Source organism: Nuphar pumila, chromosome 2 (genome assembly GCF_984573655.1).
Source record: "Nuphar pumila chromosome 2, dmNupPumi1.hap1.1, whole genome shotgun sequence".
Lineage (NCBI taxonomy): Eukaryota > Viridiplantae > Streptophyta > Magnoliopsida > Nymphaeales > Nymphaeaceae > Nuphar > Nuphar pumila.
Window position 1 is genome coordinate 131,151,196 of NC_143250.1, and position 15,982 is coordinate 131,167,177.

The 15,982-nt window shown below is 38.4% G+C and overlaps 1 protein-coding gene across 3 annotated transcripts in view; it reads left to right on the top strand.

Annotated features, from left to right (window-relative positions):
- LOC149847120 (sterol 3-beta-glucosyltransferase UGT80B1-like) overlaps positions 1-15,982 on the top strand; it is a 249,396-nt gene that overhangs the window by 27,724 nt on the left and 205,690 nt on the right. For all 3 annotated transcript variants that reach the window (XR_016430342.1, XM_089996829.1, XM_089996830.1), the window contains exon 4: positions 11,312-11,551. Coding sequence is in view for 2 of the 3 variants with exons in the window: in XM_089996829.1 (XP_089852955.1) it covers positions 11,312-11,551 (240 nt within the window). In the remaining variant the exon portion in view is untranslated. The remainder of the gene's footprint in view (positions 1-11,311; positions 11,552-15,982) is intronic.

Genomic DNA, 15,982 nt, shown 5'->3' on the forward strand with positions numbered 1-15,982 from the left:
TTGTGATACTTCTCAGGTATATGAGCAAACTACTTATGATCCATGGCTTTGTGATACTTTGCTATATGACTCTATCAGAGATCCTGTTGTTGATGAACCAATTCAGTTTGAAGCAGACAACTCCATCATCCAGGATGCACCTTCACGGTTTTCAGGTTTGGTTTATGCCCGTCGAGGAGCCCCTCCAACTCCATCTCACGAGGCTCCCCCTCTTCGATGATCCACACGTGAAAGGCATCCTATCCATCATTGGGTTAGTTACAACAATTTTTCTCTTGACTTTCAGTTGTTTCTAACCAATGTGGCCAAATAGAAAGAGCCGTCTACTTTCCATCAGGCAGCCCATTCTCGAGCTTGGGTTGAAGCTATGAACGAAGAAATGGCAGCACTTCATGAATGTCATACATGGGATATTGTTCCTCGACCTGTTGATAGAAATGTTGTTGGTTCCAAATGGGTTTACAAGATCAAGCGTAAACCAGATGGTAGCATTGAAAGATATAAAGCTCGCCTTGTTGCACGCGGATTCACACAACAATATGGGCAAGATTATGAGGAAACTTTTAGCCCTGTTGTCAAAATTGGCACCATTCGTGTGATCCTCACTTTGGCACTTCAGCATGGTTGGTCTCTTAGCCAGTTGGATGTCAAGAATGCGTTCCTACATGGGGACTTGAAGGAAGAGGTGTATATGGAGCAACCTCCTGGATATAGTGAACATGATGCGACTACATGGGTTTGTAAATTGAGAAGGTCTCTTTATGGTTTAAAACAGGCATCTCGGTCTTGGTTTGAGAGTTTCTCCATGGAAATTCAGCAGCATGGCTTTTCTAAGAGTATACTTGATCATTCTTTATTTATGTATAAGAATGATCATGTTACTACTTGGGTTCTTATATATGTTGATGACATCATTATCACTGGGAGTGATGATGCACATATTGCCTTGGTCAAGTCTTTACTCATGGCCAAATTTAAGATGAAGGACTTAGGCCCATTGCGATACTTCTTGGGAGTTGAAGTCGATAGGCAAGATGATCGACTCACTCTAAGTCAACACAAGTATACTCTTGACATTCTTCACACCACTGGTATGATTAATTGTAAACCTCTCAACACCCCATCTGTCTTAAATCATAAGTTTAGTGCAAAAGAAGGCCAATTATATCATGATTCCACTTTATATCGCCGCATTGTTGGTATGTTGCAATATCTTACATTTACAAGACCTGACATTGCTTATGCTGTAAATCAAGCATCTCAGTTTATGCATGCTCCCACTGATTGTCATATGGAATGTATTAAGCGTATTCTCAGATATCTGAAAGGGACTATTGGAGATGGATTGCTCTATCACAAAGATGAAAGCTTCACTACAGGACACCGTTTACTTACATATTGTGATGCAGATTGGGGTGGGGACCCTGATGAGCGTAGGTCGGTTTCAGGATATTGTGTTTTCATTGGCCCAAATATTGTCACTTGGAGTAGTAAGAAACAAAAGGCCATTGCTAAATCCAGCACTGAGGCAGAGTACAGGGCAATGACAGCAGGGACAGCTGATGTCACTTGGGTACGGCATCTTCTTCAAGAGTTGAATGAACCCATCTCTTCCTCTCTGCTTTTATGTGATAATCAAAGTGCCATTAATATTTCTTTTAACCCTATTCATCATTGTCGCACGAAGCACATTGAGATTGATCAGCATTTTGTTAGACAAAAGATTGAAACAGAAGAAATTGAGGCTTCGTATGTCAGATCAGAAGACCAAGTGGCAGACATCTTCACCAAAGGATTGGTTAGTCATCAATTTTGGTTACTTAAGGGCAAGTTGAGCATGATTGAAGATCATCCTCAACTTGAGGGAGGCTGTTAAATATGTATATGTAAATGGATATATTTCATGTACTGTATTGTACCACTGTACTGTATTGTACCACTGTACTGTATTGTACCACTTGTACAACATACTGTACTGTATTGTACCACTTGTACAACATATAAATATCAATGGAAAGGGGAGAAGATCCTATTGCCGCCCAACATTTTTTTTCTCTCTTCCCTCTTACCTCTCTCTCTATCTCTTGCTACGATAGTAAGGTGACTCCCACATCTGATTTCTCACAATATGTTTGTAATTTAATTTTATTTTTTCTTTTTTATTTTTCTGTTTTTTTTTGGGTTTACGCCACCTAGGGAGGCTCCCCAAAGAGTCGTTGGGGAGCCCCCAATGGTCACAAATGTGACCGTTGGGGGCTCCCAACGACTCCTTTGGGAGCCCCCTTTGTGGCTCCTCTCTTGTGTTATAAATAGGGGTCTCCCCCTTGTATTTCTTAGAGATTTGGTGGAGCTCTTGCTCCATTGTAAGGGGTTTTTCCCCTCTTCTTCCTTTCTTTCAATAATATTCAACTTATGACTTTAAGTCATATTTTTGCCCCTTGTGTGGGTTTATGTGTTAGCACATTATGTGCTTATGTTGTTCCCTTTAATGGGTTTATTCGCACTTCATGTGCATGTATGGGTTCATTATTGAACTTAATGTATTCAAAGCCACTTTCTAACAGAAGCATGGGATTTGTTTGTTGTAGCCGTTTTAAAGAGGGACTCGGTTTATGAAAAACCGAGTTCCAGCCTTTCTCTTGGCTTGTAAAATAAAATAAAATGCAGAATCTATATTAATAACAGTAAAGAAAATAAAAGAGAGGGAGAGAGTTTACCTGAGATTCCTCCTTCCCTGCTGCAACCAAAGAAAAGTAATCGAAAAGAAAGAAGAAGAAAGGAGGGGGCGACAACTAGGGAAGAGGAGGAAAGAAGAAGAAAAGAAAAGAGAAGGAAGGGAGAGAGAGCGGGCTAGATAGAGAGAAGGAGCATGGGCTGGACGTCCCCCCTTGGGCTATATTTATAGGAAAATTTGGAAAAGATGAAGACTCTAGGGGGTTCCACTAATTAGCAACTAATTAGGAAAATTAGGGAGGGGTGATTTTCTTAAAGGAGTCCTATTTGAATTTCTTTTTTGACTTTTTCCCTTTTCAATCTAATTGAAATACTTAACAAAGAAATCCAAATGTGGCGCCACCTAAGTGGGGTCCACATTAGATTTTAAAATAAAATAAAAGGTTAAAACAAAGTTAAAAACAAAAGGATAAAATTAAAAAGATAAAAAGCGAAAATGAAGTCCTAAATCAACTAGTTTTCTGAAATAACAAAAATTAGAAAATGAAGTGAGGAGGATAAATTAAAGATGACGCCACCTAGATGGGTCTTTTCTACTTTGGATTGGATCTAAGATCCATTTTGAAATTTGAGCCTAAAAATCCAAATCGAAATCCAATCCAGATCCGGATATGATATGCATTATTTTTTTAAAAAAGGCATTTCAAAATATCAAATGTAAAACACTGGGTTTAGATTAAAAGATCAATTTTGAACTCAGGTTTTGAAATTAGATAAAGGCTTTGAATTCAGATCTGGATCCGAAGTTTCAAATGATAAATAGGTCTGAATCTCAGACAATGAGTTTGGGCCATACTTGAAATGATGGACGGATCCTGGATCAAAGATAAGACAATTAAGAATGGATCCTGGATAGTAATGAGCATAAGCTCGATCCTAGATCAAAGATAAAATTAAAAAGTGGATCCTGAATCGAAAATAAAGTCGAAAGGGATCCTGGATATTAAATAAGAATTGAAGAGCAGATCCTGAATAACAAATGATTGGACCTTGGATATCAGATGAGATACTCCAGGTTCAGAAAACAAATTGGGCTATGAATATAGATAACAAAGCAAATTGGATAACAGATCCAGGTCCAGAAATAGAAAATGGATAGTGGATATCAGATCCAACACTAGATTGGATCAAATGTACAAATTAAAACATGAGTTGGATCTCGGATATAGATAGAGTATCAGATAAAAGAATTGATTCGAGTCCAGATTGGAATCATTCTGGTTGAACTGCCCCTCTGAATAGAAATGAGCAGGATTATAAATGATTTTGCCCTGTAGGGCGAAGAGTGACACTTAGAAGGTAATATTTAAACTGGGTTGAATTGGGTTCTAAGGTTCCTGAACTCAGGTGAACTAAAAAGACACTGTCTCAACTAGACTCTCAGACTAGATGATTGAAAACAAACACAATTCTACATGAAATGACGAGGAATTCACTATAGAGTGAAGTGAGTAACGAGAGTGTACTGGGTTTGAGCTAAAATCAAAGTCACATGAACTAAGATGAACTAATTCGGGAGCTTAAACACGGCTAGGCTGACTGAGGTTAGCTCAATTCTAGCTGAAATGAGCTGAATTGAGCTAAGATGGGCTCCAACAATATGGGAAAAATGTTTGAACTAGAACTGGACCAGTTGAACTCCTAATGAGCTCAAGCTAAACACAGGTGAATAAGATCTACTGGAATTGACTAACTTTGAGACAACTGGATTGAATTCGAGCTAGAAATGAGCTCATTTCTCACGAAATGAACCAAATTTAGCTGAAATGAATAGGGTTTACTCCTCGTGAGCTTAGGGAAGCTAGAAATGACTGACATTCTAGTTCTTCTAAGCCTAAAATGAGCTTGGTTGGGCCTAACTGACAAGGATCTAAGGTTACCTAGGGGCAAAATGATAATTTTACTGGTAAGGTGGGGGGTGAAATGACGCCTAAACTGGAATGGACCTATGGGTTAGACTCCTACACTATACTAAAAGGTTGGCATCTGTGAAAGGGGGTGTCCATAAGTGAGCCTGGAAAATTTGGGGTGTTTACAAGGTTTTTCTCTTCTCTTCAATATGAGACTTGTCCCTTTACATTGTAAAGTATATTAATACCCTATAAACCAATCTCTAAAAGCACTGGTCCCTCTCTTTCTCAACGTGAAACTAATGCTTTGTGTTTATGTGCTCATATATTCTAAAATCTTATAATCCAGTCATAAACATTTATATTATTTTATATGATATATTTATAATATTTTTAATAGACTGATATCTTCTAAAGATTTTTTCAAGAAAATAAAAAAACTTCCAAATTCTCTCGAGATATTCTATTGCCGAGAAACTGCCAATAACGAAATTTGTGACTATGAGGAAAATTAGGTACATGATGTAAGGGAATAAGAATATTCAAACACCAACAAAAAAGTCCACCAATAGATTCAAAATGGACAATCACAACACAATATAAAAACTAATATTTTATTAATACCCAAGCATGCAAGAAGCATACCTAAATGAGGGGGAACTCCCCTATATATATATATATACAAATGAAAGAGGGAGAGAAGAGAGTTACAAGAGAGATGATAGAGAGGGCCACTAACCATTAGACCTAGTCTAACGACTAGTCAAGGTCAACTTGGTTGACCAAAAACTAAAAAAAAATACAAGAAATAATTTATAATGAATAAAATTTATATATAATATATATATATATTATAGATATATGTATATATATGCATACATATGCATGTATACACAAACACATATGTATATAATATATATATATATATATATATATATATATATATATATATATATATATATAAGAAGATTTACATATTTTAACACTTTCCCTCAAACTTATGGTATAATAACCGAAAGTTTGCCTAAAAAGAAGTGAAATCTAGGACATGAGAGAGGTTTGGTGAATAAGCCTACTAGTTGATATTCCAATGTAACAAGGGCAGATCAATATTGCCTTGTAAGTACTCCTCCCGTACATAGTAACAATCCATCTCGATGTGTTTGGTGCGCTCATGAAACGTACGATTGCTGGTGATGTAGATCGCACTTTTGTTGTCACAACATATTTTCGATGCTCCATTTACTTGAATTCTCATGTCTGTCAACAATATTCTGAGCCAAACGACTTCCATTGTGGTAGTAGCCATGACTTGGTATTCAACTTCTTTTGATGAAAGAGAGACCTTTTGCTGTTTTTTGCACCTCCACAAATTTAGAGATTCAACTAAAATGACACAAAAACTTGTGGTTGAGTGTCTGTTATTGGGATCACCTCCCCAGTCAACATCAATATAAATAATTAAATCAAATGTAAATGAAGCAAACAAAAAGAGGCCTCGATAAAGAGAAGTTTTAATATATTTAATAATTCACAAAACTGCTCTCATGTGAACTGAAGGAGTGTGTTGAAATTGACTAGCTGTGTACAACGTGTCCTATATCAAGTCTAGTAATTAAAAAGTCAGAGAATACTCTGATAAGCTATCTATAAGGAGTTGGATCTTCAAGAGGTTCGCCATCATCGATTCTTATCTTGGCATTGACAACCTCTAGAGTGTCAACTCTCTTATCATCAGTGATCCCAGACTTGAAAACAATATTAGAAGCAAATTTAGACCAAAACAACAACGAAATAAGCAACTTCAATCTCTAAAAAATATCTTAGAAAACCTAAATCAGTCATTTCAAAATTGTTTTTGAGAAGATTTTTTATGTTTTCAACTCTCTGGTTGTCTCCTCCGGTGATGATCATGTTGTTCACATACAAGAGGAGAATAATAATAGCTGCATTAGTACTCTTAACAAATAAAGTTGAGTCAATCAAACAGGAACTAAAACCAATATCAAGTATAACCTTGTTAAACCTGTCATACCAAGCTTTCGGCGCTTGTTTGAGATCATAAAGTGTTTTGTTTAAATGAAGAGTTTTTTTCTTAGGAATGTTCATACTAGGAGGTGCCTTGATGTACACTTCTTCAATTAAATTTTCTATTAAGGCATTTTTGACATTCATTTGGTATACAGGTCATTTTCTAATAGAAGCTATGGCTACTAAGGTCCTAACAGTAGTTATCCTAGTGATAGGAGCGAAAGTTTCCTCATAATCTATACCATATTATTGAGAATTTCCCTTGACAACTAATTTGACTTTATACCTCTCTAGGGCCCCATCACTCTTGGTTTTCACCTTTTATACCCACTTACAACCTATAGGTTTTTTGCCATGTGGAATGTCTTGAAGTGATAATATATGCTTGATGAATGATAAAAAACTTGTAGAGGGAAGAGAGTGAGAGAGTTAGAGAGGTGAGCCAAGAATGGGGCACTTCTCGTTTTATTGACCTCATAAAACATATATATATATATATATATATATATATATATATATATATATATATATATATATGAGCACAGTGCTAAACAAAACATGCTATTTGGATTTCTTGTGTTCTTTTCGAAATTCCAACCCCATAGATGTGTTCAACATGATTAATTTACTAGAAATCAACACTTGGATCATGCATTTTGGATGAAAAAATGGTATTTAATGCCTAAAAAAATTATGAAAATTGTAGGCCGTTGATTTTTGAAACCTTACAAAAGCCTATCCATGCATAAGAACCAAATGCTCCAAGAAGTGATTCCTATAAAACAAGCATATAGATCACATATGTACATAATTTTGAAAAAACATCGAAAATACATTACCACGTTTCATTGAGCATCATGCCCATTTTGTAGGTTTCCATTTTCCTATATATATATATATATATATATAATTTCCCCTTGGTAATTGTAACGCCCCAAAATTTTAAACCTTATAAATTCCTTGAAATAGTTGGAAAATTCCTTTTCTTTACAGTGTTTATTTCTAAAATCAGCGGAAACAATTTCTTTTAAAAGAAAAAGGACAGGTTTGACAACCTTGGGCACGTTAGCGAGAAAACAAAGATTTACCATGGACGATCTGCAATAATACTTAGGAAACCATTTCTTCTATTTAAAGAGAGTATCAAGTTTGTACAAAATTTGGGTTTCCTCAAGAGAAAACCGTATCAAAAACCAAAATGTCCAGGAGAAGAACTACGAGTAGAAACAGTGGATCCTTAAATCATCTCGCAGTCGCGCCATCGCCTGATGCACCTAATCGTCACCTGTACCCATGAAATGGGTTAGTTTTGCGAAAAACTAGCAGGAGAGTACAAAGACAGAAAAAACTAAATTAGGCATAGATAATTTATGCAGCAGGTAGTAATGAGCAAACTAAGCAGATAGACTGGAGGAATAAGCTAAGTACAACAAACTGAAAAGGGTGTGCATGCTCAATTTAGTTATTACTTGATAACCGGCCATGCGGGTATATACATGGCACGTGAGTCGAAACAGTCGAGTCCAAGCCGAGTGTTCATTATGTTAGGCATTTTAATATTACCTCGGTTGTCTGACTGAATTCTATTCCTATGGAGACGACCGATAGTCGAGAGAGTAAGTCCCCAAGGCCTGATAGGGATGCATCCAACTTCTGCAGAAGTGTTAGGCTAACTTATGTAGCCCCTATCCCTCCCCCTAACCTCCGATGACTGGGGAAAAACGGGTCTTTTGCCCTTTTAAAAAGCCATAAATGGTCTGTCAATCGGAGTTGGTACCCTTCGTCCTCTCTCTTGACGAAGCCAAGTTGAATTGAGCGCGACGGGTTTCTTAGCCGTTGCCTCATTCTTCATGCTCTAGTCCATTAGACCGAAACGAGCATCTTGCCTATGAAGGCGATCCCATTTTTTTTATATGTGTTTTCAACAATGTGCACTAATCATCAATCGAGGTCATAAGACTCTCTCATCCAATTGTCGTAGTACTAACATGTCTCGCATGTTCAAGAAGTACACTTACGAGGAAAGGGGATACAAGTCCTTAATAGGAGCCTCGGGAGTATGTTTCGTAAAGATATAATGTTTTTAAAAACTATTTTAACATTTTAAATCTTTCAAAACGACACACAACTTGCCAACATATGGCATGTGATTTTCTCGAATCTGACATCCGATGACGCAGTGTCTGGGTGCTATGTAAGTCACGACACTGGTTTTTGTAAATGGGTTTCACAAATGAACCTATCACCCAACAACTTGATCTTGCCCCAGATCAAGGGTTTTCCCAAAACATATCGGGTAGAAAGAGGAATAGGTATTCCTCCCGAATACACTGAGTCTATGGCAAGGCAAAAACAAAAGACAATAATGCGAAAAAGGAAGTGCCTGGGCGCGAAGCGCGACGGCAAACAGGAACTGCGAAAACAAGGGACAAGGATCGCGAAACCGCGTCCTTGAATTAAAAGACAGTAAGTAGTAAATACGAAAGCAAAAGCCTGGGCGCAAAGCGCGACGGCAACAGAAACAGGAAGTGCGCAAGCAAAGGACAAGGACCGCGAAACCGCGTCCTTGAATTAAAAGACAATAAGCAGTAAATACGAAAGTAAAAGCCTGGGCGCAAAGCGCGACGACAAACTGAAATAGGAAATGCAAAAGCAAAGGACAAGGATCGCGAAACCGCGTCCTTAATTTAAAAGTGTACTTATATACGTATAAGTATATAAATATATCATTAAGTCCTTTCGATCATTAATTATTTAAGCTTGATTTAATTATTTAAGTCCTTGTGCAACTTCTCCTACCTTGGGGTATTGCGAGAATGGAGTCGTCTACGAACGTAGGTGATTGTCGGTTTAGTTCGCGGGGCGCGAACGGGCTCCGTTGCGTAAACTACAAAAATACGTAGTTTAGCATGCATAAAAAGAATAGATTGGGAGAAAGCTTAGTTTCTCCGCAATCCACTGCAGGGGTCATTGGTCCCTACAATTGCGAAAGAGAACGGGGTAGGGTCCAATGACCCATACCGTTAAAAGAGATGGGTGCAGGGGCCAAATGGCCCTTGTCGAGTTTTGCTCGACAAGAAAATGGGACAGGGGCCAGAGGTCCCTGTCGGTCTAAAGAGGGGCACGGGCCATTGGCCCCTCCTGGGTATCAAGGAAAAGAGGGGGAGTGCGGGGGCCAAAGCCCCCCCCCCTGCGGCTTATCAGGAGAGGTGGCAAGGGCCAATGGACCCTGTCGACCCTCTGCTCGACAGGAAAGAGAGACAGGGGCCAGAGGCCCCTGTCGGTCAAGGGAGGGGCAGGGGCCATCGGCCCCTGCTGGGTTTCCAAGAGGTGAGGCAGGGGCCGAAGGCCCCTGCTTCTTTTCTTAAGGAAAGAGTAGGGGCCATCGGCCCCTACACGAAGGGAAGGGCAGGGGCCATGGCCCCTGCCAGAAAATTAAAAAGGGCAGGGGGCTCCGCCCCCTGCCTGCTAAGAAGATGAGGGCAAGGGGGGCGGAGCCCCCTTGCCTGTCGAGAAAGAGGAAGGCAAGGGGGCGGAGCCCCTTGCCTGCCGAAAAAGAGGAGGAGGAAGGCTCGACAGGGGCTGCCGGCCTTCCGGCGAACCAACGGAAGAAGAGAGCGGGGGGTGTGTTTACCTGGGCTGCCGAGGAGAAAGGAGGTCGCCGGGGAGGGGCTCGCCGGCGAGTGGATGCCGTGAAGGGGAGTGAGGGAACGAGGTTGAGAAAGAGAGAGCAGAGACAGAGGGGAGAGAGACGAGAGATGAGAGAGATAGTCGGGGGTCGGGGGAGGCTCGTAGGCCCTCCCCTCTTGCCTTTTAATAGGGAGGGGGCGCACACAGGGCCCACCCCCTGTGTCGCCGGAGAAGCCGCCTGCCGTGGGCTGCCAGCCCCTCTGAAAAAGGAGTTTTCGAGGGGCTGGTCACGGGTTGGATCCGGGTCGGGTCTGGACCCGACCCAGGTCCGATCTCTTTAATTTTTTTAACTGGTTTTTACAGTAATAGAGACTAAGACTGAACAGTAGAAGCTAGGTCAAAGGACAAAAATGACCCTTGTACATCACAAAATATCTTATATCCAGGTAACTCTGTAACATGTGCATGTGCATGTGTTGGTGTGTGCGCATGTGCCTTTGTGCATGTGTGTGTGTGTGTGTGTGTGTGTGTGTGTGTGTGTGTGTGTGTGTGTGTGTGTCTGTTCATGCGTCCGTGTGTACATTGCGTTATTCTTGAAGAAAAAAATATGAGAGAAGTTGAGAGTTTTTGACTTTCAGTAGTTGCCACTCTAGATCAGACTTGGAAGGTTCCATTCATGCAACTGAGTATTTATCCCATTTTTAGGCATTTTTCTGATCCGTTTTGAGTAGTAACAAAATTAGAACCAAGAAACAGTTTTTGCAATATCAGCAATCTAATTTTCTTTATGACCATTTTAGCCTCTGCAATACATTTTTTTTAGGGTTGTTGTAGCTTTAATAATTTGAAAGCCAGTTTCGTACTTCTGGTAGTGTCATACTGGTTGATGACTTCATATAAAACCCAATCAAACAGATAACAATTTCAGCTAGTCTTTCAATGATTCAGTTAATGAATCCCAAACAGACTGTAGCTTTGTGTTCATGTGTGCGAGGGGGTGGACAGATAAGTAGCTGTATGCATGTGTGTGTGCATGCTAACTAAATTCTGCCTCTTGTTGTTATCAGAAGAAGATTATTGAGCTTGTCAAAGTTCAGAAGGATGGAACAGTGGAGGTTGATGTTACAAAAAATGCACCCATGGCATCTGAATTACTGGAGCTTGGTGCTGTTGATGCAACACCTATTGATGTTGGAGGTAGAAGGGTTGAATCTTGTAAGACAATTCCGCAGTTAAAGATTGCAATGCTTGTTGTTGGAACCAGAGGCGATGTGCAGCCTTTTGTAGCTATTGCAAAGCGTCTTCAGGTTCATTTCCGTACTTGATTTCAGGGCCTCTTTTGTGCCTATGAAATCTTTCATTTCAACCAGATTTATTTGTTTTTTGAAGTTCATTTACTACTTAATTGCTTCTTCATGCTGTGTAATAAATTTTCCTTTAAGATTCTGATTACTTGCTTTGAATAAGTTGCACTATGCAAGTAAAGAATCATGCTTTCTCAGTTCCTTTGAAGTAGTGAATCAATATGTTGTTGGACTGGCATATAATATGCTGTAAGAGGGTTTTTTTCTTGTAAAAATGTGCTATTTCATTTTCTAGGAAGTTATCTCATGCCTAATAAGCAAAGAAGGGCCCCAATGCTCATGAAGACCAAAATGCCACTAAAAGAAATTCAAGGACAAGCTATGCTGAATATCTCTGGTGTAGAGTTTCCTAAACTTGTAACAATTGTGTTGTCTTTGTATGGATAACACATAATCAGATAAGTGGCCTGCTACATATGTCAGTTCTCTCAATTATATTGCCACATTTTGTTGGCAATTTGTCCTACTGTTATAAAATACGATCCAATCATAAACTGTTTATGACATATCATTTTGTAAGAGAACTATAAAATTGTAATTAACAATGAAAGAGAGAATAAAAAAAGGGCATTTCTACAAAACGTATTTTTGCCACCTATTTGACATGGGTATGTCTGTGGATGTAGACAACCTTTTCATGAAGTTTTCAAATACATCTAGTATTTAAGAGAAGATTGTAAAAATATCCTTAACACTATAGCTACGTGCACAAAGGCACTAGATTCACAATGGATCAATGTCCACAAAGGCAAAATGAACACTCACAAAGGAGCATACATGCACAAAGGCATGAAAAAATATTGAATCTCTTTATTGATGAAATGAGAGAACCTCTTTCAAAAAGGATAGATTTACAAGGGAGAATACTATAACGCCTCGAAATCTTAGCCCAAATTTTGAGGATTTTTTTTAAACAGCAAAAACAAGAATACTATAAGGTTAAGTATTCCGGAACATTACAGGGGAAGCAAGACCAAAACATTTATTTCAATATCAATGAAAATTAACATTAGAGTTTCTCGAACCATCCCTGTAATAGTAAATCTAAAATGTCGATCGAAGCCTCATCCCACAGCCGCTCATAAACTCTACTCATCACCTGAAAAATGATAAATTTATAGGAATTAGACTACAACTGTCTAAGTAGGAATCACTGTAACTTTTAATGCAGGTATATCATGAATCTAGTATGTGATGTGGGTGTCAAGGGTGATTTTCAACATATACAAGAAGAAGTAGAGATTCACGCTACGACATTCAACAATTTATCAGAAGCTAACTGACAGGTAACATCATTAACAACATTTAAATGTCCTATAACCACAAATACGAATTCATGTAATGATTCAGAGGAATGCAATTATGATAATTACATAATTCAGGTAAGCATTCATGCAACATGGTGCATCTATTAGGCACAAAAGAACATTAATCAATACTATGAATTACAATTCAAGTAGAATTGGGCATTTAACATGCATTAGAAGTTAAACATCATGCATCCACCAAACATATAACAATTAAGAGAACAGATAACATATGCATGTTCTAATGCATAGCATGAATATGCATCATTTATGTATAATGCATGAACACTTTATTATCTTTCATAAAAGTTTTCCTTTTGCATGTCCTATTAAATGCATACAACTTTAAGTTCCTCTTTTTAATTACCATTGCCCGCGGATACACCCAACGGGTACAATCCTCAAGGTCAAGTTAGGTTTAAAGGGTAACTTAGTACACAAATTTGTATTTTATTACTGGGTTCTAAACTTAGCCCTCAACCGATTCACCTTCGGAACATTAGACCTCCACATCTAATGTCGGGGACACAAGGGACACCCCACGCCCACAAGTGCCACTTTCTTGGTACAAAAAACAACAACAGCTGTGTCAAACACACCATCCCAGGTAAAGTGGTTGGTTCTCCCTAAAACCGTGGCCAGGAGAAGGAACCTCACAGTCTCCACAAGACCGGAACTCTAAGATCTCCATTCTCGAGATCGAAGATCCCAGAAAGTATATTACACTGTTCTTAATTATTATATCTTATTAAAAGTCAATTCTTTAAGTTTTGCAACACCATATGCAAAAGTAAAGGTAAATGCTTACATCCACCCCTGCGAGAACCATCACAGGACTCTCGCCCGTGGAAACACATAGAACAGTGCAATATAGTGCAATAAAATTACATTTGCAAATCAACATGCAAAATTAATTACATAAGCTTACAAATCAACATGCAACTATAAGCTCGCAAATCAGCATGCACAGCTTTTCATGGTCTACCACCCATGGCAACAATAGAACATCATAATTAAAACCATAATATAAATGTGATTTTTGTGATGCATTTAAACAATTAAACAAAGAGCAACCAAAGCTCAAGGCTCTCCAGGCCTATGATGATTCATTTAGACCATCGATACATCGTATGCAAAAATCATAACAATTTACAATTTATGCAATGATACCAACATGATTCCAAATGCACATTTATTCATACCAATTTAACAAAGTGCATGAGCTACCACAGTCATATGCATGTGTTCACCATCCATGTGAAATTGCTTTCGTGAGATCACTTCACACACATTCATTCATTCATGATTCATAAGTACATGAGAACATTTATGCAAGATTGTACATGACAAATATACATTGATTCCATGTATGCACATGCACTTAAAACCAATTCATAAAGGCACGATAATTAAACATGTCCTATAAATATAGGCACATGAAACTTTTCATTCATAACATATGTTAACATCCACACACATGAACATAACCTAGACCTAGGAATTGAATTTCAGGGTTACACACATTCATATCATGTATGCACCTGTACTAAAACAAACTTTGTAATAACTTATTAACTGACATGCATTCATATCCATCAGGCTAAATCCAAACTAAAGCATAAGGAGAACTCCATCCCTCAGATTAAGCCTACCATCATGTGTTTAGAACCAATATAACAACCTCATTCCTCAAACACAATTAACATGTTGCATACCAGCAAGTCAAATCATATATTTTCTAACAAAAAGCAGTTTAAGCACGTGATATTCCATGTAGATCATTCATAGCATTAGAGAAACTTGGAAGAATGAAATGTAAAGAACCCTATAGAGCCCAAACAACAATTGGGTGCAGCATTTATAACTATAGATGTAACCCACTTAGTATCATTATTCATGCAGGTGTAACTGTTTAAATACATAAAAGCCTAAGACATTCAAAAAATTTGATCCAAGGTTTTGACCTCATAGGTGTTTGTCTATATCTATAAATGTCTAGTTCATCAACCTCAAATCAATTGGACCAATTCATTAGACATTTCGAGTTCAAATTAATATATATATATATGTTAAAATACATGTAATATATATATATTTTGTCTAATATACCCAATAGGGGTATTTTAGTCATTTCACAAGTACTCGATAGGGGTACTTGTTATTTTCCTTTTATTTTTGTAATTATTTTTGCACTTTTTTGAAACCAATGTCCGCACTTGTGGAGGGGTGACAACCAATTTTCCGATAACGGTTGGGTTACATCAAGGATCTGCTTTAAGCCCTTTCTTATTTGCGATAGTGATGGATGAGCTTACGAGATCAATTCAAGAAAATGTACCGTGGTGTATGTTGTTTGCTGATGATATTGTTTTGATTGATGAGTCTAGAGCTGGGGTTAATGCTAAGTTAGAATTATGGAGACAGACATTGGAAGCTAGAGGTTTTAAGTTGAGTGAGAGTAAGACTGAATATATGGAATGTCGGTTTAGTAAGCAACGAAGTAGTGATGTGAGTGTAGTGAAGCTTGGTGAGCAAGATATACCGGTGAATGATTATTTCAAATATTTGGGATCCATCATTCAAAAGTATGGAGAAATGGATGGAGATGTAAATCATAGGATAAAGGTTGGGTGGATGAAATGGAAAAGTGCTACTGGAGTGCTGTGCGATCGTAGAATGCCATTGCGGTTGAAGGGAAAGTTTTATAGGACGACTATTAGACCCGCTTTACTATATGGTACGGAATGTTGGGCTGCCAAGAGACATCATATTCAAAAAATGAGTGTAGCTGAGATGCGGATGCTTAGATGGATGTGTGGAAATACAATAAAAGATAAGATTCAGAATGAAGAGATACGTAAGAAGGTAGGTGTTGCACCCATTGAAAATAAGATGCGAGAGAATCGTTTACGGTGGTTTGGACATATTCGGCGAAGGCCTAATGATGCTCCAGTTAGAAGGTTGGAGAAATGGGAAAATATATTAGTTAAAAGAGGTCGGGGTAGGCCTAGGAAGACTTGGATGGAGATGATAGGAAAGGATATGAATGCTTTGAACCTCACCGAGG